This window comes from Porites lutea, chromosome 14, assembly GCF_958299795.1.
Source record: "Porites lutea chromosome 14, jaPorLute2.1, whole genome shotgun sequence".
Classification (NCBI taxonomy): domain Eukaryota; kingdom Metazoa; phylum Cnidaria; class Anthozoa; order Scleractinia; family Poritidae; genus Porites; species Porites lutea.
In genome coordinates this window covers 17,943,927-17,969,954 of record NC_133214.1, presented here as the reverse complement: position 1 = coordinate 17,969,954, position 26,028 = coordinate 17,943,927, and the positions used below count along the sequence as shown (strand labels likewise).

General features: G+C 40.5%; 3 protein-coding genes across 4 annotated transcripts; 1 reads left to right on the top strand and 2 right to left on the bottom strand.

Annotated features, from left to right (window-relative positions):
• Positions 1 to 1,223: 1,223 nt before the first annotated feature.
• Positions 1,224 to 4,915, bottom strand: LOC140924084 (uncharacterized). The gene is made up of 2 exons (XM_073374083.1): positions 4,015 to 4,915; positions 1,224 to 2,040 (listed from the first exon to the last, which is right to left on the bottom strand). Exons 1-2 carry the CDS (start codon positions 4,787 to 4,789, stop codon positions 1,892 to 1,894), a joined length of 924 nt encoding a protein of 307 aa, XP_073230184.1. The 5' UTR covers positions 4,790 to 4,915; the 3' UTR covers positions 1,224 to 1,891.
• Positions 4,916 to 7,387: 2,472 nt separating this feature from the next.
• Positions 7,388 to 10,073, bottom strand: LOC140924724 (poly(A)-specific ribonuclease PARN-like). Its single transcript, XM_073374735.1, has one exon. The coding sequence runs from the start codon at positions 10,015 to 10,017 to the stop codon at positions 8,191 to 8,193; it is 1,827 nt and encodes a 608-aa protein (XP_073230836.1). The 5' UTR covers positions 10,018 to 10,073; the 3' UTR covers positions 7,388 to 8,190.
• Positions 10,074 to 10,180: 107 nt separating this feature from the next.
• Positions 10,181 to 24,904, top strand: LOC140924421 (uncharacterized). 2 transcript variants are annotated; one of them, XM_073374452.1, is made up of 11 exons: positions 10,181 to 10,412; positions 10,887 to 11,094; positions 11,984 to 12,091; positions 14,190 to 14,261; positions 16,065 to 16,162; positions 17,220 to 17,400; positions 18,070 to 18,170; positions 19,876 to 20,037; positions 20,461 to 21,170; positions 22,462 to 22,499; positions 23,667 to 24,904. In XM_073374452.1, exons 2-11 carry the CDS (start codon positions 10,951 to 10,953, stop codon positions 23,784 to 23,786), a joined length of 1,734 nt encoding a protein of 577 aa, XP_073230553.1. In that variant the 5' UTR covers positions 10,181 to 10,412; positions 10,887 to 10,950; the 3' UTR covers positions 23,787 to 24,904. The 2 variants fall into 2 exon arrangements, with proteins under 2 accessions (XP_073230553.1, XP_073230554.1); XM_073374453.1 differs by lacking the exon at positions 10,181 to 10,412 and adding an exon at positions 10,473 to 10,590.
• The last annotated feature ends 1,124 nt before the right edge of the window (positions 24,905 to 26,028 follow it).

Below are 26,028 nucleotides of genomic sequence, written 5' to 3'. Positions count from 1 at the left end.
AGGGATTTGTAATTTTCTAAAACTTGGAAACATTTTGCGGGAAGGGGGAGCCTTGTTTAGGCTCATAGTGGCCAGCCAGTGCAGTAAAGTTTCTTATGTGTGCGTTACAACAATATATGTCGGTATGGCTAAAAGGCCATACATTAACCACGCTGTTTTTCCTAAAATTCCCCTTGATGATTGCCGTGCGCCAGTACCGGTCAGCGGTACTATGAGTCAGCATGCGTTATCTGTTGTTAGTAGGCTTGCGTCCGCCATATTGTTACGGTTACTCGGCTGCTAGTTGTATCCCAGTTTGATTAGAGCCTTACACGAATTGGTCGTGCCTTGGTTCTTGCCTTATCTTCTTAACTGGCGGTGTTTATAGCGTGAATGTCTTACACTTGGTGTTAAGCGTCTAAAACACATGCCAGTTCTAACGAGTCAGGAGTAAAGCTAAAAGCAATCGTGACTTACACAAAGCGTGCCCTAGGATTATACTCGTAAAAATGGAGTATAAGCATAGAGTAGTCAAAACTGAAACATCTGATTGTGCTAACTGTACAGTATAAGTATTATCAGGCATTATGCCTAACGCTGACAATATCGTATTACGCTCAAAATTTTGTCGACTGCATAATCCGACAGACCTCGCCGACTTAGTCAACAGTTCATCTGTGAATCTGAACGGAGAGATTCAGTTCGGTTTCGATTATTTTTAAACGAGAAGGAACTTTAGAACCGGTCTGTAGAAACATGAATAATAGAAAGACCGGGTCTTTCCATTATCCATGGTAGAAACAAGCATTAAACTTGCAGCATTGTTTTTGATTGCGTAAACATTTTACATGATATGACAGGGACGGCGGAGCTGGGGGGCTGGGCGGGGTTAGCCCCCCCACTTTTCTAGAGGAATAATGTTTTTGTTTAACTATGAGGTACACGCTGAAAACACTAGAAGTACCTGTCATTTTACACCTTATCCAGGTTGAGTTTTTTTAGAGAAATATCTCATTGAGAATGTTGATAGACTGATAGACTGCTTGCAGTCCGCCTTTTCTCTTAAAATCCGTCTAGCTCTTATCTCATCCAGCGCGATTGTAAACCACGACGTTTTTTATAACGGGTGCTTAGGTTTCGCGGGCAGTAACTTTGCAAAGAAAAATAAGAGCCCCGCCCCCAGTTGAAATTGCGCTCCGCCGTCTCTGTATGATATAATATGATGCTTGATATGATGGTCTCGATACTTGAAAATCCCCCTTTAAGTCTCATTTAACTAAACTCCTTCCTAGTTCACTAAACTCACAGGTGACTATTACCAAAAGATTTCAGTATTTTAGTTAAATATCGAAGGATTTTTAACTGTTACGGTATATTTCATTTACAGTTGTTTCAAATATTATGGAGTACATTTACTTCTGTTACTACTCGTAAAAAAAATATGTTTACCCTGGAATGGTCCTAACAGACCTTAGACGATGTCATAACAATCTTGTGAAAACGATCTAAGAATTTAAAAAAAAAACTTAATTAAAAGCCACCACATCACCAATTTCGATAGCAGAGTTGAAGAGCTAAGGATAATACTCGCTTGGTTTACGTCCAAAACAAGTTTAAAACTTACTAACACTATTATTGTAGTGTTTGCAGCTGAGACAGTTTAGCTCATTCTCTCTTGTTGTGACAAATTCAGTTAGTTGTGGCAAAATCACTCAAGCTGGCTAAAAACGAAGTTTTACTAGTTCGTCAAAGAATTTAACATTATACAAAGCTGAAATTTAGTACGAAAACAGCATCCTAGTTTTTGATAAGTAATGGCTAATTCACTTGAACTAAACGCGTTAACTATTAAAACCTTCAATCTTTGTACTTGGTCAGAGCTGACTGGCATTGTCGTTTTAATTTTTGTCAGTCAAGTGTATACCTTGTAATCTTGCTTACTTCCAAAATTACTCAACCATTCTTTCCTTTTTTCCGGGGGGCAGAGATCTCTGTAGAACTTTGGTCCACTTACTTGGAGATACCCGACAAGGCTCTGAGAATCGTTGAGATCAGTGAAACCTGCAGTGAGATATACCAAGAACTGTTGGTCTAGCCTGTACACATATGTTGTTTTCTATTTTTTTTCGAAAATCGACGAGCACGCAAGCGAGAGCGAGAGAACGAGGGAGAAGCGCGAAAAAGGGGAACAAAGTCTAAAGCCTATTTTCTCTTTTCCCTTGCCTAGTCCTTCTTCGATTTTTCCTGAGGGGAGGGGGGGGGGGATCTGTTCACAAGCTACCTTTTGGTTATTAGTGCAGATTCTGGACTCTAGTAACCAGAAGGTCGTGGGTTTGACTCTTATTGGGAGTACTTTTTTCTTTCTAGCCACCTGTGTAACTGACTGAAAAAACATTCTCATAATTTCACCAGGCTCAAAATTCACCATTACATCTCCATCAAGCTTGAGGTTCAGTTTTAGTAATATTTCACCCAACGGCTTTTTTCTGTAAAACTGATCTGACCTGTTTGAAAAAGCAGATACTGTGTTGCGTAGAAATTTCTAAAACACGAGACTGAAGGCTATAAACTGACTTCTGGATAACCGTTTCATTTGTCTAACAAATTTGGAGTTTTTGCTACTCATTTTTCTATGATTTTCGGAGCTTGTGTTTTTCATATTTAATTATCAAGATACTGTAATTACTGTTAAAAAATTCCTCCTTGAAATTTCGGTACACAGACAAGCGCTCCCTAGAAATTTCGTTAAGTAAAGTACAGTACGACCGCTCCGTGTGCTTAACTTAAAGAAGGATAATAGGCACTGCCCTTTTTGTGGATGCAATATAATAGAAGACGAAGTTTACTTTCTTTTTCAATGTCCTACATACTCTATGATTAGGAACAAATTTTACTATAAAGTCAAGACTCTGATTCCAAATATTACCCAGTTACCTATAAATGTTTTGATCAATGAACTGATGAACATTTCTAATTACTTTAGCAATATACAATTCATAAAATATATTTCAGCTGGTTTTGATGTTCGTGACAAATTATTATCAAAGAAATGTAATTGTCCTGTGTTGTAATTTTGATTTCTAAACATAGCTTTTGCAATACTGTATGTGTTTGTATGGTCATGCAAATAAGGCTCGTTGTTGTTGTAACTTTCGACCGGACCCATCAAGGTAGTTAACAGTTTTGGATGAGACGAAAAAGCTACCTTAAACCTTTGAGATGACCAAAGTTCCCCTTAAACATCTGAACAGATAAATAGCTTTTAGGGCAGCTCCAAATTAACCAAAGAGGTTTCTAAAGCCGAGAAATTCCCATTGAATGTTCAGGGTTTTTGACTAAGACGTGTGAATCATTCATTATGTTACGTTAACTTACGTCGAATGTTCAAATAGGCCATTCAACGTTTGTGGTAAACGTTGTTGAATCTGAATTGAACGTAAAATCCACCTCTTCAGGGTGAGAGATAAAATAACTTCCAGTGGTCTAAAATAACATAACCTTGTTTAGACATATTATTCCAAGTCCACACTGTCTTATACTGATGAAGGGACAGTAGTCCCTAAACGTTTTGATTTTCAAACATTTTAGCGCTAAGAACACAAAGACAAATTTTAATTGTAATCAACTTATGAGCGCTACACAGTTCCTAACCATGTTTTGTTCCTGTCTTATACTGTTAGTTAGTGCTCAAAAAATAAAACTACATAAGTTCCACCCTTTTGAGCTTTAAAGTGAATGATCGATTCGATTATTTGGAGCGCCAAACGCTTTTAATAAAGACTGGTCCAAAAATCAAACAAAAAGGAAAAAAAAATTAATATTTGCCTCATTAGTATCTGCCCTGTCGTAGTCTCAAAAAAAAAAAACGCGAAAGCCAACCATTAGATTAAATTTAATCGGGTCACTTTCAGTGCTCATTGCGCGAAGTTTTTAAATTTAACGTAAGTGAAAGGAAAGAAGAAAGAAAAGGACATTACATTGAAAAACGTCATGTGCTTAGCTTCCTTAAAACTATTCACAAAAAATGGAACTAACCATGTGCCTTTCCATCGAGAATCAAACACACGTGGCATCCACCGTAGTCATCTCTTGCGTGTATGTTGGTGAGATTGCTTTTGGTTGCAAAATCGATTATGGCTTCTTGGACTTCAAGGAGGAACTCATCTGTATTTGACTTTTTTGACTCGTCAACAGCAAATCCAACCTTTGGTTCTGATGGGTGGTAGAGAATGCAAAGCGGTTGTGCGACGGCTAAGGCTTCAGTGGAACTCAAATGTTGCGATTTTAATTTTCGGATATCTGCAAGCTCTTCCTTGAAATATGTTTTGAAGGGATACCCACGAACATTAATCTCATAGTAGTTAGGGTCTTGCCTTGCTTTCCATTGCCTTGTAACGTACTTTCTCGAAGGCCATTCAGGGATTTCGTCCTCTTTCGTCTCAAAAACGCGAAGATAATCATCCAGGTCTACGCAAACATGGACATGAAACCTATCCTTTGTTGTCAACCATGACCCAAAATGGACAGATAAAATAGCCGACTTTTCAAGCCCGTAGTGAGAGACCATGGCTTTTGCTGTCGCGACAACCCTTAGCCTGGTTGTGTGATCAAGAGCATTATAATTTTCCGGGACAGGAAACATTCTGCGGGGCACAATGATAAAATGAGCTCGAGGAGTGTAGAAATCGAAAGTCACGGCGAATATTTTGCATCTCTTGTCAGAGGGAAGTAGATCAAATTGTTCCCCTTCACTGTGTTTTCGCGCACTTTCATTTGAAGGATGTGGCCGTTTTCTTGAGAACTTAGACATACTGTTCGCAAGCACAGAGATCAATGAAAAAAAGTAGCTGCTTATACTTTCGACAAATTCTCACAGCCACGTTTTTAATCCCGGTTCTGCTTGCCATGGGTCATTAGCCCCAAACCAAGCTTGGTCCTCTTCAACCAAGTTAACCAATCACACGCTAGGCGTCAAGGCAACGCACTGGCGAACGACATTTACTTCATTGTCCTCCAATTGAGGGTCATTTTCTCGGAAAAATATATTTCTCAGAGTTGTTTTTTTTTTCAATGAATGACAATCAGGTTTAAATATTCTTTACTGTATTATTACAAGCTGACTCCGTGGTAGGGGAAAATGGGCTACCTTGCTGTCCCGGAAACGTTACAAAAGAAAACATTCGTAAGGAGTAAAAAGTTTAAAAGTTTATCAAGATCATTTTTCTGTACACATACAAACAGTGTAACCATCATTTTTTTTCCTTTGCTCCTAATTATAAAATAGTATAAATTATTAATAATTAAGTTCGCAGACCTCTTACAGTCAGTGAATCCACTAGCAAATGTGACAAAGTTTGGGTGCGAGATTAGTATAATAATGGTGATATGACTGAATGGAGTGCAATTCAGAAAGTAATCTGACGAGTAATTGTAGATCGTACGAACGTGTTGCACAAGGCAGATTTGGATTAACGAGCACGATTAACCCTGAATTGCACAACACGAGTCCTATATCAATTAACTGTGTCAACAACAAAATGCAAGAAACTCGCTAAATCTATATTTGCAGTACGTACAAAATTCTCATTCGCCAGGGCCGGACCCAGACCTTGAGATAAGGGGGGGGGGGGGGGGGGGGGGGGGCGCGGTCATCTAGACCCTTAGATAAGGGGGGTGGTCTCCCCCCCAAATTTTTTTCGGCCCTTCGGGCCTCGGTTTGGTCCAAAAGTAAGGAGGGGCGCGGCCGACCGGACCCCTTCCCTGGATCCGACACCGTTTGCTTAAAGCTCGAGTTGTTCTGCTCTAAACTAAGCAGCTGCATCGTTTTCTTTGTTTTTGAATTGAAAATTTATTTCTAGCTAATAAAGGCAAACTCATTGTCTTTACTTCGGATTAGCTTCTTTCAATCAATTTGTTCTCAAACTGAAGCTGGGCAACTTGCCCACTCAAATTTTTTCCCCTTGATTGTGATTGGTTAACATGGGCTAAGTAGTTAAACCTCACTGGCTAGTAAAATTTGTTTCTTTTTCCTGTCCCTTTACAACTAGCTTATTCTAACTGGAAAGGTGATATCGGAGACTTCTGCTGCTACCTCTGGAAATTAATTAGAATAGGTGAGGGCTACACAGAACCAATCAGATTCGAAGATAATCAAAAAGACAACCACGTGATCGACCTGGTACCCTTGATTTTCTAAAGTGCAAAAGCAATGCCATCTTTGATAATCGAATATTTCGCAAGCGACTAAACTAGGCTCACGAGCACTGCAGGCTTGTAAAACGAGAAGGACAGAAGAACACACTGAAAACAAGCCGACCACGCCCTATCATATACAGTTTTTGTTTGTGGAAATTATCCAGTTTTTTTCTTTAAAAAAATGCTTAAAAATTAGGAATAATGGTTTTAACACTTAAAAACTTCGGCCAAAATGTAAAATTATTTTGAAGCTATTTCGCTCGGTACTAATTGCTTTTCAGCGAATCATCAAAAAGGAAATTGGGCTTATTCCTAAAAAATTATTTATTTTACACTCTTTCGCAATTAACAAACTTTCTGTTAGGGGATTTCCTTTTCAAACATTACAGATAGAGGAGAATGAGGGATTTGCAATTTTTTAGAACTATATAGGAAACATGTTGCAGAGTGGGGGAGCCTTGTTTAGGCTCATAGTGGCCAGCCACTAAAGTTTCTTATGTGTGCTTGCACAAAATAATTGGTATGGCTAAAAGGCTATACATTAACCACGATGTTTTTCTTCATATTCTCCAATTAAGAATTTTCGTTTCCTGATAGCTGCTGTTTTCTCTATGAAAAAATAACTTATTGCTTAGTTATCCTTTCTCACTTTGGTCGTGACCCTTCCACCGCAATGTTAACTTTCACAGGGAGATAACTTGTTCTGTTCTCTTGGATGAGGCTACGGCTAAATACAAAACTTTCTCTCAAACCCCTCATAAGCATATCTTGCTGATGTAAACACTTAGTTAGGCTACCACCCCCTGCCCCCTCCCCCACCAAAAAACTGCATTTCGTTCTTAGGTTCTTGGAAAAAAAATGGTCTCAACTAGTAGCTCTAAAGACCCCTCTGTTAACCCCTTAAGATCTTAGAGTGATCAACATCAATTTTCTCACAACACATCAACACATAACCTAGAAGAAAGTTTGTGAGAATTGATTAGATGATCACCAAAGGGGATATGTTTTGATCTTTTATCAAATTCTCTCAACTAATTCTTTTAGGAAATGTGCAGAGTCAATCTGGAGAATTTGTATGTAGATGTTGGGCTTAAAACGGTAAGTACATATAAACTGCTAGATTCTCCTTCTCAACAGCTTTGTATTTTCTTGTAAAACAATGGATCAACTTAAATATCAGATCAAGAGCCAGCTGAAGGCTTTGTACTTTGTACCTCTTCAATTTTATTTCCTTACAATGATGCAGCAAATATTTTTTGCACTAAGTACTATAACTAATGAAAGTTACAGACTTATAATGTCACTGCAGAAAAAGCGATCGCTCTTCTCTCCGGAGCACACTAATTTACAGGTTACACATAAACTTAAGTAACAGAATCTATCTCAAGGGAGGAAACTTTTACAAGCTGTACTTTATTTTCCTAGAGTATTGCCTATAAATAATCCTAAATGTTATTTTTATAAAAGCTATCTGGAAGTTCTTTATGGTAGTATAGTTATCACACTACAATACATACTGGTAGATATATTGTACAGTTTGGAATTGACTTTTCGGTCTGAATGGGATCATAAAGTGGCTATTGTAGATAAAATGTTTTCTCAGTTTAAACCAGTATTCAACCTAGGTTACCAGGTTAGAGCCCTAGGAAAATACTAACCCTAAATAGCATTAAATACTGGCTCAACATGAGTATGCTGTTTATTATGCTGTTCTATCTTTTGAGTCTGTGGATGAAATCATGTGGGGTAACCATTCAAATGAAAGCTAATTAGCAGTTCTGTCTTGTGGTACTGTTTATTATCCTGTACAAGGTGGTCCTAACTTTTGAGTCTGAGGATGAAATCCTATGGTGTGACTATTCAAATGAAAGCTAATGAGTAGTTCTTTCTTGTGGTACTGTTTATTATGCTGTACAATGAATTTCTTTTTTTGTGAAACTGGACAAAATCCTTTAGCATCTACAGTGAGTGTTTGTCATGATAATATCCTCAGCTGATTCTTCCCCAGGGGCAATGTTACCAATCATCAGGCTCCTCAAATACTTTACTTTCTTTCTTTTGTTTCTTTCTGACAGGCTCCAATGATTCTTCATCATCAACAATCTCACCATCTTCAGGTTCACTAATAACACTATTGTCTTTCTTGCTTGCCTGGATCTCTTTAGGTGATGAAGTTTTCCATCCAGCCTCTTCCATGAACCTTGGCCTCTTCAGGGGTGTTCTGAGTCGTTCAAGCTCGTCACCATCATCATATACACCATATAGTTGACGCTTGTGCTCAGCATATGAAACTATAGTGTAGCATTCCCCCTCACAATCTAACGCTTGTAACACGTTACTGGCATGTTCTCTGCGAGCCAATGAGATGAAAGCAGATGTGCTGTCAATCCAAGAGATATACACAAATCCAAAGTTGTTGAATAAGTCCAGAATATCTGATTGCTTCCAATCACTTGGAAATGTCAGATAGAACACATGATCACGTGAAGGATTCAGATCAGGCCCAGCCAGGTTAACATATGGGATGTCCTCCATTCTCATGACAAAAATCTTGTTTATGAATGGGACAATCAGGGTGGAGTCTGGTGGGATGTAGACCTTGGGAGGCTCTTGAAAGGAACCAAGGTAGTTTGCCATGGAAATAAATGACATTCCAGTGATGAATGCATCATAGCCCGCTTCATGGGGTTTCTCGTTACTTTCACCATCCCAAGCACAATCTGGGTCAAATAGCACCGCCGGCTTCTGGAAGGGTTTCTTGGAAACATGCTTGACAAGATCTGCCAAAACTGATGATGGAATGAGATCCCTGAAGGGCTGTGTGTTGGCCATGACTTTTGTGTCGACAAGTCGTGGAAACACTGCACTGACTGTAGCCTTGAAGTCTTCCAAAAGTTCTGGAAGTGGACACAGAAACTGATCAATTACATGAAGTAGATCAAGAAACATGTTGTGTCCAACAATCACTTTGCCAGACTGCGAAATCATTTTCACAACTTGTGAAAATCCAACAGCATTTTCAATAAGATCTTGTTCTTTAGCTTGTTTGTCTTCTTCAAGCTTTCTTTTCTGATCCTCATTTACCTTGGTGACAACAATAAAGCGTTCCTTCTTCTCATTGGTTGCGGCTTCCATATGGATACCAGCTTTGAACCTCTGTTTAACAGTTTGGTAGATCAGCTTTCTTAAGTAGCCATTGCATGGAGGAAGCTTAGTGACTGTCCCCTCCGGATCTTTCAACATCTCTTCTATACTATTGCATGCTTTTTCAACAAAGTCCCTATGTTCCGGGGGAACTGCCCTAGGGGTCTTGTGGGAGGACCCCCCACTTGTTTCAGTTGTGGTATCGGGAGAAGTCAGTGAGGCAGAAGTGAAAGAATCTTGTGCGTTTCTCGCGAGGAAATGTTCCCTCAATTTCGACTCATCATAGGGCCGCAAATAGGAGATCCCCTCGCGGAAGAGCTTGTTGAAGTCAAAGTTGTGCTCTGTTAGAAAATCAATGCTTGAACTTTGACACAAAAATCGAACATCGGGGCACTGTCGATTCCAGACCTTTGGGAAAATATAGAAGTTAAAAGGTTTTGCAGTGTAGCATTCCTTTTTCTTATCCCAAGCAAAGGTGCACAATCCGAATTGAATGATGATGAAATCTTTACATCCTTGTTTGAGCTTCGAATAGCGTTCTTGCGGAGTATCCAACGAGTTTTCAACACCCCACTTCACATTCAGACCTGAAAATTCAGCGTCAATAGCAAGAAACGAAGCTGAATCAATCGCTTCAGAAATAGTGGCCAGGGATCCCAGGAAATTTGAACGCAAAATTTCCATAATCAGTAATGGCATGGAAACTTAAACATCGAAATACCCGCCATTCCATGTGACTGCAACGTACGAAACGAAACGTAACAATTTTGGTTATACTAATACATACATCGCCTTTGCCTTCATTGATACACCGCAGGCTAAAGATCGCTGGCGCCTAATTAATCGAATTTGTGACGTCACATGGAAACAGATAAGATAAGAAAGTTGCTAAGTTGGAATGTCGGTAATCTTTCAGGATTATTTGAGCTTATCTGTGGAAAATCAAACCAATATTTAATATTTAACGGTGGAAATGACCGCGAGCCTCCATTGAATCTTGTACTCATGATGCCATGTTGCGATAATACCATCACGTTCGTGCAACTCCCGTAACCAAGTTGTTGTTGGAGACAGAAGCATTTCGAATTCCACAGGTGAAGTTTGTAAGATGAGCTTAAAAATCCGACAACATTACAACCATATTTTCCATTAGAGGAAACTTTTTGTTATTTGATTTGAGACTTATGTGGGAATACTCGTGCTTGTAGAGTAATAATCTTAATGATTTCAACAAACACAAACAAACAAACGCTGATTGTCTTTATGATTAAGGTAAACATACAAAGTTTAAGTTATTTGTAACCAAATATTATAAGGGGAATTATAAAAATCCAATCCATACTGTCCCCCAGTTTATGTTAAATTCAGGAAATTGCTGAAGATAACATCTTTTAATAATAATGAGAGTTAACAATGCACTTTAATTCTTGTTTTGTTTCAAAATATTTTATAAGATTGCAGTTAAATACAACTTGTCATCGGTTTGTTCTTGTAGTGGTCTTCACAACATAAAAATGTGTTATGTACGTCTCATGTGGTGAAGTTTCTAGTGTTTTCTTTCCTTTCAGGGTCAAATAGACATAATTTCCGAATGGCCAAGTTAAAGTTGTGGATAGCTTCATTTGTCAGTTGATGATGATGAGGGACAGCAACCCAAATGCTTTTGCAAGACAAGTACATTTTGCTAATGGCTTTCCTCCTAAAGGTCTTTTAAGAGACGTTTCACCAGGCACTAGGTCATCTTATCCTTCTCCAAAGGGGCATTATGTAAGCCTGGTAAGTAAATAGCTAGTTACCCGTTGGTGCAAATTGACAATTATATCACTGTAATTGGTACAGCATAAATAGAATGTTATGCTACCTTTTAGGAGCCTTTGAGTGTATCCTTCCAATATGTTTAACAGGAACGAATTATTGCGCAAATCAATAGTCTGTTATTATTGAAGATTGTTGGTGCTGTTGTTCTATGGTACCTTTTTTGGGAGATAAACTGCTTGTAATCCCTTCCCATATATGACATTGCCCTCTCCCTGGGTCCAACCCCTGGGAAGGGGGGTACTTTAGGAATTTCTGGGTGGGGATGTGCTGCTGGGACCCTGGAACCCTTAACCTATACCAGAGCTAGTTCAGCTGAATTTTGCTACCCTATACTAGAGTAAACTCCCCCAATCCCCCCTATCCTAGAGTAGCTGTTTTCCAGAAACTTCTGAGGTCATTAACACAGTCTAGCCAAAACAAAACCTTATACCACAATCCCTAGTCTAGATAAAATCTTCAACCAACTGATCAGTTTCCTGAAAAATGATACCCTATTCTAGACCCAAACGCTCTGATTTAAATACCCTATCCTAGAGTAAACTGCTTCAAAACCATACTCTTGACAGTGGCACATACCTATATAGCCCATATATGGCAGTACCCCCCCCCCCAGGGTCCAACCATCAATGCCTGTGCCACACCTGCTCCCCCCAAGGCCTCCAAAGTACTTGAAAGAGCTATGGCAAATAAGACTTTGAGGTAAGAGGAGTGGCATCCATCTTGATTGCAGCCTAAGGATGGTGATGGTGATGATTTTGTGGTGTTTAATAGATAAATTCAGCATCAGATTACTGGTATGTTGTACACGTATCTCAATACTAACTAATAACATTCTATTGTTTTGTAGGATGAGGTGTCACCCAGAAAGGGAAGGACACATAGGGTAATTCCACCCCTTGCTAAGGGGCGTGGTCAGTTTTGTAGTGTTAGAGACAGACCAGAGGATGACAGATATGTGAGTTTAACATTTGATGCTGTGATGTTTCAAAAATACGTCCATTACAATATTTTTTTATTATCTGTAGAATGCACAGGTTGTGGAAAATTCAAACTGCTGTTTCTAACAATTTAAAATTTTGACAGCAATGTGCTAATATTCAGGTTGGATTGGCTGGCTTTATCCAGCTTAATAACTAAAGCAAATAAAGTCACTGTTTTGGAGTGAATTTGTGGACTGTGTGATGATGGTTGTAATAAGAGATTTTCTAAGAAACAATAAAATTGCAATCATCTCATTAACAGTATATAATATAAACAGTCAAAACCACTTTACGAACACCCGCTTAATACGGACTCCTCATTGTCAACCCTTTAAGTCCCAACAGTGACCAACATCAATTTTCTCCTAACAATATCCATTCACTGTCAAGAGATAAAGTTATGAGAATTAATAAAATAATCATCATAGAGAAAATTCCATGATCTTTCATCAAATTCTCTCAACTAATTCTTAAAGGAGATGTATGGAAATCAGTTTGGAGAATTTGTATGTGGATACTGGGGCTTAAAGGGTTAAGGACAGCTTGCTTTGTCCCAGTGAAAAGAAAGCTCTTACATTTTCCCTAAATCCATCCCACTTAATACCGACTCCCCATTAAATACGTACACTTTCTACAGGGCTTCTGATATTTCGCGCAGTCGCGGAGCACAAAATTCAGGTGAATCTGCGAATTCCCGCGAAATTCACCAAAACACTTAAAATACCGCGAAATTCGGTAGAAATCTTATCAACTACATGTCTGTACAACATATTTGAAACTGATCTCAGCTATTGGGGCTATTTACTTGCCGCAAACGTGCAAATTTATCTTGACTCTTTGTCACTGAAACATGCAAACAATGTAGCGAAACTACCAGGTGTTGATTATGTTGCGAAAAATTATTGGGCACTACCTATGATGTTAAAGGCTTTGCCATTGGTTCATTTCTGGAGCGTATTGTACTTGAAAGAGCAAAATGATGACCTCTGTTAGAAAAACGTTAAAAACGCTGGTCTGATCAGTGCAAAACTGGTCGATTTCTAGCGAAATTTGCCCTGAAAATAACCACAAAATTGGCCATTTTTTACTGACTGCTTTTTGTTGAAGTTTGTCCTGAAAATTTCCGCAAAATTGCTTTTGAAATTGGCCGATTTTTCTGTGAATTTGTCCCTAAAAATCCTGCAAAATTTGACTTTTTTTTCCGCGACCTATCAGAACCCTGTTTCTATGCCCGGCTTAGTGTCCATATAAATACTATGGAGACTTCTTATGGCCTCCAGCGTGTCGGTATTAATGGGGTTTGACTGTCCAATACATATTAGTGCTGATTTTTTACCAACATTTTGCAAACTGGCAGTTTTCAATTTAAGCTTATTAGTTTAATCTTAGAGTGTTGTATTTTATGAACTGGCAGTTTTCAATTTAAGCTTATTAATTTAATCTTAGAGTGTTGTATTTTATGAAACTATCCCACCCACTCTAGTGTAGCCTGTGAGCAAGCTCTCCAGGACGCTTGTGGTGGGGCAGGAAAAGGAAGGAGAGCTTGCAACTACATCTCTGGAATTTGAATTCCCCTTTGGCTCTGTGTTGACTGAACTGTCAAATTTCTACCCATCAACGCAAAGCGGAAATGAGCGCAAATGTAAACAAACATTTTGAAAAACATGTGCTTCAGCTAATGGCATCATTACTTCTGTCATCTCCGCCAATCAGAATTTCGCATCAACTTTTTTGATGTGAATATTCAAATTCCAGAGACAAAGTTGCAGGCTCTCCTTCCTTTTCCCGCCCTGCCCGCCAGAGTGCCCCAGGAAGCTTGCCTGCAGGCTAAATAGCTCTAGTTAACTATTTACAATGAATAGACCTTTTCCGCATTCCTGTAACCAAAGACACCAACTGGAGGCTCAGGTAGACAAAATACAGTGATTTGTTTGAAATTGCATGTCCACCCGAGCCTTGTCCTCATTTCTTTATTTTTGCTCACTGGAGCGTATTGCGGAAAAGGTGTATAAGTTTCTTCAGTGACTATGTGCCTCCTCGTGATGGTAAATATTTTGTTTTCTTTGTCAACAGAGACAGAGACCAGACCCCTTCAAACTACCTAAAGCTGCAGAGAAAACAGGGTTTTCTGCCTCACAAATTAAGGTTGGTAACAAATTAATACAGTCAACTCTCTCATAGCAACCACTTCTTGTAAGCAACCACCTCCCGTAAGTGACCACTTCACAAATAATCCTTTTGTTTCTCAGTCAAACACTGTTTCAAAAACTCTCTCGTAAGTGACCACTACCTAAATTTCCAAAGCGACCGCGACCACTTTTTGAGCCAGAAATTAGATATATCCTCTTTGGTTTTTTGGTTACGGTAAGTGACCACCCGGCATGATCAGGTATGATTGTAAGAAAACTGTTGCTCAAATGTCACAAAAGTTAATTTTTGAATAGTGCTGACCAAGTTAGCTGACAGATTATAACAGTTGACTTACAAAACAGATGTCTATAATACGATCTCTAGGTAAAAAAATGGATTGTCACATTCATGCATATTAATGTTATGTACAAAGTTTCATCAGTTCCAAGCGCTATTCGAGTTACACATTATTTGAAGTTCTCTATTTGCCTCATTTTTGCTTGTAAGATAATAACTTTACGTAACGTGACAACAGCGACAACAGTGACATCAGTGACAACAGCAACAAAAGTGACAACAGTGACAACAGCAACAACAGCGATGACAGCAACAACACTGACAACAGCGACAACCCTCACAACAATGACAACAGTAACACCAGCGACAACAGTGACAACAACGATAGAAGTGACAACAGCGACAACAACATAACAGTGACAAAAGCGACAACAGTGACAACACCGACAACAGCGACAACAGTGACAACAGTGACAACAACGATAACAGGGACAACAGGGACAACAGTGACAACAGTAACAACAGTGAAAACATTGACAACAGTGACAACAGCGACAACAGTGACAACAGCGACAACAGTGGCAACAGTGACAACAGTGACAACAGCGACATCAGCGACAACAGTGACAACAGTGACAACAACGTAACAGTGACAACAGTGACAACAGTGACAACAGTGACAACAGTGACAACACGGACAACACCGACAACAGTGACAACAGTGAGAACATCGACAACAGTGACAATAGTGACAACAGCAACAAAAGTGACAACAGTGACAACAGCAACAACAGTGACAACTGTGACACGAGCGACAACAGTGACAACAACGTAACACTGACAACAACGACAACAGTGACAACAACGTAACAGTGACAATAGTGACAAAAGTGACAACAGCGACAACAGTGACAACAGTGACAACAATGACAACAGCGACAAAAGTGCGACAGTGACAAAAGCAACAACAGTGAAAACAGTGACAACACCGACAACGGTGACAACAGTGACAACAGTGACACAACAGTGACAACAGCAACAACAGTGACAACAGTGAGAACAGCGACAACAGCAACAACAGCGACAAGAGTGACAAGAGTGACAACAGCCACAACAGTGACAAATAGCTGGTTCCTGGACTGGAATGAGAATTTCCTTTGAGTTTGAAATGTTAAAGCGGCCCCGCTGTACTGGAACCGGTAGTAGATGTATAATTTTGGGGCGGATCTAGGGGGAGGGTGCAGGGGGTGTGCATTGTTATATGTTGGTCATGGGACAGTGAGAAAACTGCAAAGATGTAAATGCAATACAAAATCAGAGAGTCACTTGGGTATGAAACTCGCACTGATGAATTTTTTACCAAAATACCGGTAAACACCACCTAAATGTTAAACTACACTTTGGGCAAGCGTGTTTGATATAGGCAAGGTGATTTTGTTCATCTCCCTCTGTAAATGGACCAAAGGAAACATGTCTCTCTTTGTTGATAACAGTGATATGTTACATTTTACTTTCCAACAGCATGCCAAGCCAAAAGCAATAAGAATGTGCCATTCAACTGAACCACCCACCCCTCCCCCTGCTACTGCTACAGTTTATAATCTGAAGAATTTGGCAAGGTAAATAATGATCAATATAAGACCATCATACCTCATAATTCCCTGAGAGATGTGCTAATGAGCAATACTTGGTGTCCCTGGACCCCGGGGGGGGGGGGGGTACTCCCATACATTACCTATGTGGGTATGTGCAGCCCAACGGGGTCGTGATTTTGAAGCTCCTGATTTAGAACGGGGTACCCTTTCAGAGGCGTTTTTTAGAACGGGGTATAATATTTCGAACGCACGAAAGCTCCAGTTTTGTAAGCAGCCATTTGAAATTATTCAAGGACAGATTGCTTTTAAAAATACGGTTCAATGAGTTAACAAGCAAACTTTTGTGCTCTTGTTGCACCCTATAACGGAGTATAAAAAATTGGCCCATTTCTAGAACGGGGTATCAATTTTAGGGGAAATTTTTTTTAGAACGGAGTGCCAATTTGGAGTCCCGGGTGGCACATACCCACCTAAAAAAAAACCCAAGTGCCTCCCCCTCCCCGGGCCCTGGACTGATTACTTTGATTGTTCTCTTGTGTGACTAGGAAATCTTGAAAAGGGATGTTTTTCAATGAATAGCGTTCTGAAGGAAAACAAAATCACTGTACTCTCATTCGGAGTTGACCCTGTGAACATCTGGTCACCAGTCCAAATGTTTTGTCACTGACCTACAGGAGACTGGTGGGAGTTAAAGCCATTTAGTTGAGTCTGGAGTGTCATAAAGCTCATGTGCTTGGCACCTTAGATTTCACTGGGTGAGAGCTTTAGATCAGACTCTCTGCAATTTTTGTTATAGCACAGTCTTGACTTGCATTTGAAATGCAATTTTTTCTGAAGTGCAGTTTGAAGGATTCTGTTATGAAACCAGAGCTAGCACCAACATTTTTTCTTACCCCCTGGCAACGAGGTTGAGCTGGCACCACTGCTATTATTAATTTATCTTTAACTTGCCTTACCTCCAGTTGTAATAATAACATTATTATCGTAGTGTTCCTGGCTTGCATGCTCTTGTATATTTGTTTCTTTGTGGCAGTGAGGTATGAAATGAAATTTGAGTTGCATTTTATCTTTGTTTTGACAGAAGGACGGTGTATTCAACCCCGCCCAACAGACCTACAGATGGCGATCTTGAAGATGATATTGTGACGACTCCTTCAGCGGAACTGAAATCCAAAAATAGCAGAATTATATCTGACGTTGAGAGCGAGAGCATTCAAGCTGAGCTTGCAGGGCTCGAGGAGGTTTACCAGAGAGTGTGCCGTGTAAGTAAGCATGAGCAGTTTAGGGACCTAGCTATTTTGACCAGGGTTGGGGGGTCCTACTCATCTGAAAGTAGTCATTTAATACTAAAAAGTTACTTTTCTTACTCACTTGCCCCTGAAGCAAGTGTTCCCAATCGAGTTATTGCACAAAAGTTGGAGAGAGAAAGCAAAAAAATAATGAGGAAGCTTTCGTCCCACCTTTCGGGAAAAACTCTTGGGGGAAACGCTTGCAGCTCAGGCTACCTAGCTGTCTAGTGAGGGGTAGATCTGGCTCTTTTTTAATCTTATCACTCATGTGTTGAATACAAAATGCTACCTGGCTAACGCGTAAAGCAGAAGCTCAGACTGTATGGTGGTACACTTAGCTCCCTCTCATATTGTACAGTAAGCATCATGTGGATTCGTGAACCTGTACTTGGAAAAAGGGCTTCTTGCAAGACATGTTGTCAATGTAAGGTGATTTTTTTTTCTCTCCTGGCCTGTTTGATGAGTAGCGCTCATTCAGGCATGGTTTGGCTTTCTCCCATAAGAGTTTGATGTCATACGTTGTCTTTGACAGTTAGAGCCGATGACGTCACAAGTGATCTAGGGATCTTGTTTCCACGCTTATTGTAAGTGAAAAGTAACTTTTATTTTAAAAATGTGATGTTTGCATTTCATTTACTGCAGGGAAAAATTGAATCTCTGTACAGTCTTCTGTATCCAAGTCGGAGAGAGACCAAAAGAGGACCCATGCAGTACATTAACACCTCAGCACCTGTGCAACTTCGGTAAGGAGTGATGTAAAAATAATAAAATGAAAGCGTAACATTACAGCGCTAATATCATAGGTGACGAATTACTTCTTAATTTTGGCGCGAAATTTCAGCGATAATTTGTAATTTCGCATGTTGAATTACAAAATTGCCATGGCAACCTTCCGTACGTCTCAGTGTCAAGATGGCGACTAAGTTTCAAAATGTCATGAACGAAGATGCCAGAGCATAAAAAAACGCCTTAAAAAACCTGAACACACGAAAGAGCACATGAAGAAGGATTCTTACAGGTATTTTGTTGAAAAAGTCTGAACTTAAGCCAAATTTAAGCTCTAAACGTTCGAGAGAGAGAAGTTCTCGATCGATGCGATTCAGGATAAACTTGTCAAAAATCCAAGATTGCTAACGTAATTCGTCACCCATGTTATTTTGAATTAAAATAGGTAATCAAATGGTATACTCGTAAAATCAAAGGCTCGGGAAATTATTAGGATTTGGACAAAACGCACGTGAAATTATTCCCTAATTTCACTCGTCACCATTTGATTACACATACACATTTTTGTAACATTTTTTTTTATGATTTAAAGAATGTCTCTAATTAAAGACCGACCGTGAAAAATGCACGACACAAATTCAACATATCGCACGCTTTTAGATGCTTTATTTCCGCAAACTTTGAAGTCTAAAACTAATGTTTTATTGGAAATGAACTTGCTTAATAACTCATTAACTGAAGTCTTAATTGTTCCTTTATGGCTCTATTTTCTGATTTAAGTCGTTAAAATGTGACTATGTACTGAATGAAAAGTTTTGCCAATTCTGGGATGTCTTAATAGTCTTCACTTAGAAGAATTTTCGTAGTTTAGTGACTATCTAAAGTGAAGTCTCGCGAACGTTTTTTCTCTCATATCGCAAATTAAATGGACGAGAATATAAGTTACCATCCCACAAGGTGACTGAAAACGTGAAGGCCCTCTATAAACTCAATTACTTAGTGTAATATTGTAAAGTAGTGCTTATAATTAATATAGTGGAACTGCAAATACATAAGCTACTCTAGGTAGGTTTGTACATAATTGCGTTCTTCTCAGCCTGGTTAGAAACGTAACCCTATCTGGCAGAAGGGAACCAGGCAGATTGATAAAAGTGCTACAAAATTGCTTACAATAGCTTGAGAAAGCAGCTGGCATTTCGCGACGTATTGGTCGTGCCGCGTGGGAAATCTTCAGCCGATCAGAAGCGCTTCCCAGATCCGGGTAGTGACACGTCATCGGTATGCAGTGGTGGGCGTCGCGAAGTGTCGGCTGTTTTCTCAAGTCTACAATAGAGCGATTTTCGTATGACCTTGAAATGAAAACGGTCGAACAAAAGGCGCGAACGGAAATAGAGCGATTTGATTGGTTTATCGAACGGATACAAACGCGCGTGGCTTTGGTTGGTTAAGCGAACGCGCGGGTGAAAAAAACTTCCTTCCCGAGAACTTTCTAGAAATCAATCGATACTTCGCTTTGGCGTCATATTGCAACACGATTATCCAATCGAACAATACCTTCTCCATATTATGGTTTTCTTTTGCGGGAAAACGAAGAGGCCATGTTTTGATCTCTTCATCCATTTAATAGCGGATAAAACAAATAACGAACACTTACCGAAACCATTTTTCAAGGTCGTTCGAAAATCGCTCTAAATAGATTTGTTTCCTTTTTTCATTTGACAGAACTCCAAGGATATCCCAGCAAACAAAGAAACCAACCAAAGAGAAAGATATCGGTGCAACATCTGCCGCTGGGTCAAATGGTGGTGAAAAAACAGAAAATGATCGTGAAACTACTGCAGCTGCTGTAGCTGTTCCTGGGTTAGAAATTGATGCGAAAAATGAGTAAGTTAATTACCTTACCGTTTCTGATTAAGTACTTAAACGTTCCATCGAGAGCCAAAAAATGGAAGAAGTGGTATGGGGAGAGAAAAGACGCACGCACTTTGTTTGATTGAGGTATTGGCCGCTGGTCAGTCAACGCTGTCAAACTGCGCCATTCAGAAGCTGCGTTCGTGCGCGAATCTCGGGGTTTGCGGACAAGCGTTTTCATTTCTCCCCTCCACCTCCGCCTTTATTTCGATTTTTGCTCTCTTTCCAACTTTCGCAACAAACACTTGCGACGCAGTTTAACCGTGCGAGCTCTCATTGGCTAATCCGAGGCCACATCGATGACGTCGTACAACGAAACAGTTTCCCGCCAAATGTCTTCCGGCAGCAAAAATTTCTCTTATCATTCGCAATGGTGTTTTTTCCTTTTCGTTCTAGGAACAGCGCGCGTCCCATCTTGATCCCTCTTCCCTACATCCGATCAGATATCAGTGTGACAATACCAGGAAAGCAACAAAAGTCGACATACACCGCTCCGTATGTGTACAGTAGCAAGGCTTACAAACCAATCACACGACAAGCGCATGCGCCCAATAACACCTCCCCTGCGGTTATTAACTTCAATCCTATGAACATCCCGGAGCTTGGTCGTCCAGGAACGAAAGGTGGTGTCCCTGTGGCAGTAAAAGCTGCCACTCTGACCAAAGTGGGTGTCTCTGTTCCCCACGCTTCGATGCCTTCGTCGATGCCGCTGCCATTTCTCTCCTCGCCCGGACCAGTCGTCTCTTCTCCTTTTAAACTTTCAACGCCCAATCATACGCCGGCACTTTGTGATACCAAGGCTGAGAATAGAGAAATTTCAGAAGTTGATGCCGAAGAACGCTTAGGAAAATTGGACATTGAAAGTGTGGATTCTGAGCTTGACTATCCTGTCCGTCTTGGGGCTGAGGGTCTAGCTGATGAAATCAATGCTCTGCCAGGAAATTCGGACAAGAATGAAGCAGAAGCAGAGACGACCGTAGAAATCACAGAAAAGAGTGGTGATGAACGTCCCGGTGAAGAAATTGAAGCAAAAGGAATCCGTTTTAGTCTCACGACTGTTGGAGGCATTGATCAGGGCGTGGAGATATACGATTATAACAAACGAGGTGGGAAAGTTTTGGCATTGATTTCAGCTTATCATTTCATTTTGGAGGGACAAATTTTGGCCCAGTTTTTGCGCAAGTTTATAATTCATGGTTTGCAACTACATGACAAGGCGGCAGAATTGGTGGTCAAAACAGTAACGCTCTGTCGAAGAATTTACTTAAAAAAGGGGTTTTAGTTCCAGAGGGAAGAAATGCTTTTGTTCTTAACCACGAACATGGCCGCCGTGACGTCACGTGCAAACCAGCAATTGCCAATAGACCTTTCCCGCATTCCTGTAAACAAAGGCACCAACTGGAGGCTTGAGATGGACAAAATACAGTCAAACCTCTCTACAATGGCCACCGTGGAGACAGAAGAAAGTAGCCGTTGTGGAGAGGTGGCCGTTACGTACAGGTTCGACTGTACAGTGGTTTGTATGAAATTGTCCATCCAACCCTCAAGCTCATTCCTTTATGTTTGCTCACTAGAGCGGAATGCGGGATACCCTGGGCACCAGAGGTTTTTGTCGCGTACAGCGGGAATTTTTGGTGTTGGCCGAAGGCCGAAGCCATACAGAAACCGGAAACCGCGCGAGAAAAGTCTCTGGCCCCCAAGGTAAATGCGGGAAAGGTCTATCGAAGAAGTAATAACGTCTCCAAACAGTCCCATAGTGCAATTCGCCACGACACCGACTACATGCGAAGTTATGTAGGGAAACTGGGTACAATTTCGTCCCTCAAAAACACATGACAACAGTCCCGTGGTGCAATTCAGCATATCACCAACCCAGTCCTAACGCAACCTCAAAAACGGCAAATACAGGGCAGGTGATTGAGGTTAGCAGCACCGTGTACCCGTTCTTGATTACGATGACCTCCTCCTCTTCCCCTTGCAACACACGCCCTTCCCAGATTCTACAGTTTGAAGCGATTATCTCAGACCTGTACCCAGTCGCCACTTATTTATTTATTATTTCAAAGGTAACCTGCGAACGCAGACCTATTTCGAATGACCCGGAAATACGTCTGCATTTGCAGGCTAATTGAAAAGGAAAATTGACGCACGCAAAGGCGTTTTCTCTTGATGCACTGCGAACTGACCAAATTCTTTCCATTAAACACTGCGCGAGTACAGAGTAACGACTGGGTTCAAGTTTGCGATTATTTTTGAATTGTAGTCGGTAGTTAAACAGTGTGCGAATGTGTCCCCTTCAATTTTTCCGGGCGTGAGATAGCAATATTCAGAAAGATTATTAATGCACAAGTAATCGGCTCCTGTTAATGCTAATTACTCTACGATCTTTCTTTGTAGATGTGGAGAGTGAGGAGCAAGCTGCGAAACATATTAAGGTACGCTGGATTATTCTTATTGTTTTTGTAAGGTTAAAAAAGATATCGGTGAAATTAATCTTTACAAAGATAAACAAACTCCGTGAAAAATTAAGCCGTAAGTAATTGTTGCGAACGGGGAACAGAAAATGGGAACGAGCACAGGGAAGGTTAGAATTGACAAAAGCTAACTTGAATCCTAGCCCTATCATCAGTAACTTCATTACTCATTCTTCGTTTGTTCCTGTTTTTCTTCTTCTCGTTTCCCGTGCTCGTTCTTCGTTCCTTATTCTCCGTTCCCTGTTCAACGTTTTAGTAACATCCTCAGTTGGAAGTACTTGTAAGATTAATGTAAAAGTCACAATAAAGGCTAGCCTGCATGACAGAAGTCAGCAGGGGAAATAAGAGTGAGAATGAAGGCGCCCAAGAACGCGATGGACTCGCGAGGAAGGAGTTTCCTTCCCTCCTTCCTCGTGCGCCTATCCGTGATCCCAATCTCTTACGTCTTTTTTCGCTTTTTCCTCTTCCCGTTCAAACGGTCGCCACGCTGTCTACAAGAAGGTGGGTTAACTCAAGTAATAATTGATCGACAGAGAAAATGTTTCATAAGTAGGTGAAGCATGATCGTCCGGGTGATCGTAGTCCTGAATAGGACTGTTATTGACTGTGACTGACGTTTCGACAACAGATCAAGACGGATCGACACGCACCATTGACGTGTAAGCGTCCCCCTATAGCCAATAACATCCCTGCTTAACTGACAGACAGCCAATAACATCGCGACTTATTTGACCAATCAGGTCATTAACTATCAACTGACGTGTTACAACTCACTCTGACGATGACTACCGCACCGGTTTTCGAAACGTCAGTAGCCTGCGTGGCAGGCGTTGAAAGGGAAGGGGGGAATTTTTTTTTGCGGGCTAGAGCGCGTGAGGCGCGCGAGGGAGAAAGTTGTCCTTCTCCCTCCTCCCTCCTCCCTCCTCCCTCGCGCGTGGTCTCGCGCCCTAATTCTCTTCCTCTTCCCTTTCGAGCGCCTGCCACGCAAGCTAAAACGTCTGTCACTGTCAACAGCAGTCCTATTTAGGACTACAATCACCCGGACGATCATGTTCAATCTACTTACGAAATGGCTCCTGGGTTCAAACCTTTCACGATTGAAATATTTGTTTGTTTGTGTTTATTCAGGAGCTCGAGGAGATAGGCCAGAAAAATATAAATGAATACACAAAACTGCTCGAGGAACATCAGCATATCTTGGAAGAGGTGAAGCAACTAGAAGACGAGATAAGTAAGCCTTCTGAATGAAGCTGCACGATTTGAAGATGCAAGCTATCGGACACTTAACTCTGCCCAACCCAAGGCTTTTTTGTAGCTACGTTTTTGATAAATGGAGAAAGCGGTTTTTAATTTGGCAGTACGAAGTAGTTTTTGATTACTTTTGTTTTTTACGTTAGGCTTTGCGATTGGCTCATTAAGCTCGCGTCTTTTTCTCCAAGCAATCACCAAGAAAATCCTAAACCTATAAGGGGTTTCCAAGGACTGAGGTAGTTGTAGTGGACTGGTGGAGACTGGATCATGCTTGTAGTAGAAAATGGCGGAAAACTGTTGCTGAAAAAGCCATACAGTGCCAATAGTAGAGCTCAAAATATGCCTCTTCGGTTTCTCATAGGTGATTAATTCGTGAAGTGACTGAAGCATCGAGGAGCTTCCGCAACTGACTTTGATAACTAACTACTTGAAATAGTCAATGAGGCAGCTCAAACGAAGTTAATTTAACGCCCGTGCAAACTCTTGTTTTGTTAACTTAACAACCTTCAATTGCGCATGGAAATGTGATGTTTTCAAGACATGTACAAAGGTGTTTTTTCGGTGACTGCACCCATAAACGTGGATGAAAAAATTTGCTCGTGGGCTCGTAGTCCTTACTATTTGCTAGACCCAGTCTCCGTAAGTCTGCTCCCCTCATTCAAACGAAAGGAATCTGCGAACGTGAAAAATTGACTTTAGTTACTGGTTTAGGTAAAAACATGTCATCAAAATGGCACATTCAAGCAATTTCGGGTTCGTCCCGGGTCATTGTTCTTTACTAAAGTCATATTTTTCAAAACGAACGAAAATAAAGCCAGGTAGTGTTCGCCATTTTTCAGGTCCTGCCACATATGCAACAGATTTGAGCGAAAGGTATATTCTATGTCCCTTAACTGAGTCTAGCGTGAATTTATCGGAAACCATTCTAATATTTTTCAAATAAGGCTTATTTTTTTATTAGAACCATTATTTCTACTCATTTTTCTCGACTATTCAGATGCCAGAAATCAGTTACTTTTGATGGACAACGATGATACGAAAGTGACTAAAAAATATTTGAAAAATATAATCGTCGTGTGCAACGTTATCAATATTTTGTAAAACAAATATTTTTGTGAAATAAATGTAATTTATTGCTGAGGAATAATGTTTTTTTTTTAAACTGGCTCCATCGAACACTGCATATACTAACAAATAGAAGGGAGAAGTTTACTGACTTTCTGGTGGACAAATCTTCCGTCCTCCGTGTGCCTCGTTCACCGTCACGAGACTAAAAGTGAGACTACAGACAACTTTCAGCCTCTATTGCTGACACTCAGGAGGGAGGAGGTGAGCCGTGACTCCAATGTTCTGGTGTAAAGCGTGACGTCACATTGGTAGTGATCATCAGTGACTCCCAACTCTTGTCTTTGCCTAGTTTCTGTACAGCTTTCCTCAGGTCCTCACGGTCAATCAGTTTTCGGTGACGTAACCGAGACGTTTCGCGGGGCGAAAATTTTCTAGAAACTAGGCAACAGGCACTCGCACTCCTTTTCGCTATCGACAGACCAAGAAAAAATGAACAGTATCCCGTTACTGCGCATGTACCAAAGTTTGATTTTCTGACAGGAAGTCGCGAATTCAATTAAAGATGGGAGGAGAGAAAGAGGACCTTAAAAAACCGCTTGTATCTCGCTTGGTCGAGTTCGATACTACACTAAAGCTTCTCAGACTTACGGATCAATGATATATTGTTGCCGTAGTTGACAATTTTTTTTTGGGTGTAGTAGGATGCAACTTGGAAATACTAAAGACCTTTATGTTCTTAGGCAGGAAGTCTACGAGAGATTTCTTTTCTCTGCATACAACGCCCGGGTTTTAGCGAAAATGTTGTATACAAACAAGCAAGAGCCATAATAGGACAGAGAGGGACACTCCCAGTCACGCCTTTGGGATATCTTAATCCCAAAAAAGTTATTTTTAGAACTATGCGGACCATGCGGAAACAGTTTCCGGTAACCTGGTTGACTTCCGGAGGATTCAGCGCCAAAGCGAGGCCGGGTCAATAAATGAATAAAATGACTGCCTAAGTGGAGGGATGGTGTGGAGGGTGTGTACTTGATAAATTGTCCTTCTCCAACGACGAACCTACCATAGAAACTGGTTAAAACTTCTACACAAACGGATCCTTTACAAGAAACGGTAGAAATCGGTTAAAGCGACCGCGTGACCATCGTTTTTGTTTGAACAGCTGGAAAGA

What these genes read in the sequence shown, in the direction of transcription:
- LOC140924724 (XM_073374735.1), bottom strand. Translation starts at nt 10,017, where the DNA reads ATGCCATTACTGATTATGGAAATTTTGCGTTCAAATTTCCTGGGATCC.
- LOC140924421 (XM_073374452.1), top strand. Translation starts at nt 10,951, where the DNA reads ATGATGATGAGGGACAGCAACCCAAATGCTTTTGCAAGACAAGTACAT. An exon ending in TTTACCAGAGAGTGTGCCGT is followed by an intron (nt 17,401 to 18,069) that starts GTAAGTAAGCAT and finishes CATTTACTGCAG; the next exon opens with GGAAAAATTGAATCTCTGTA. An exon ending in AAGCTGCGAAACATATTAAG is followed by an intron (nt 22,500 to 23,666) that starts GTACGCTGGATT and finishes GTGTTTATTCAG; the next exon opens with GAGCTCGAGGAGATAGGCCA.
- LOC140924084 (XM_073374083.1), bottom strand. Translation starts at nt 4,789, where the DNA reads ATGTCTAAGTTCTCAAGAAAACGGCCACATCCTTCAAATGAAAGTGCG. An exon ending in TCTCGATGGAAAGGCACATG is followed by an intron (nt 2,041 to 4,014) that starts GTTAGTTCCATT and finishes ATCTCACTGCAG; the next exon opens with GTTTCACTGATCTCAACGAT.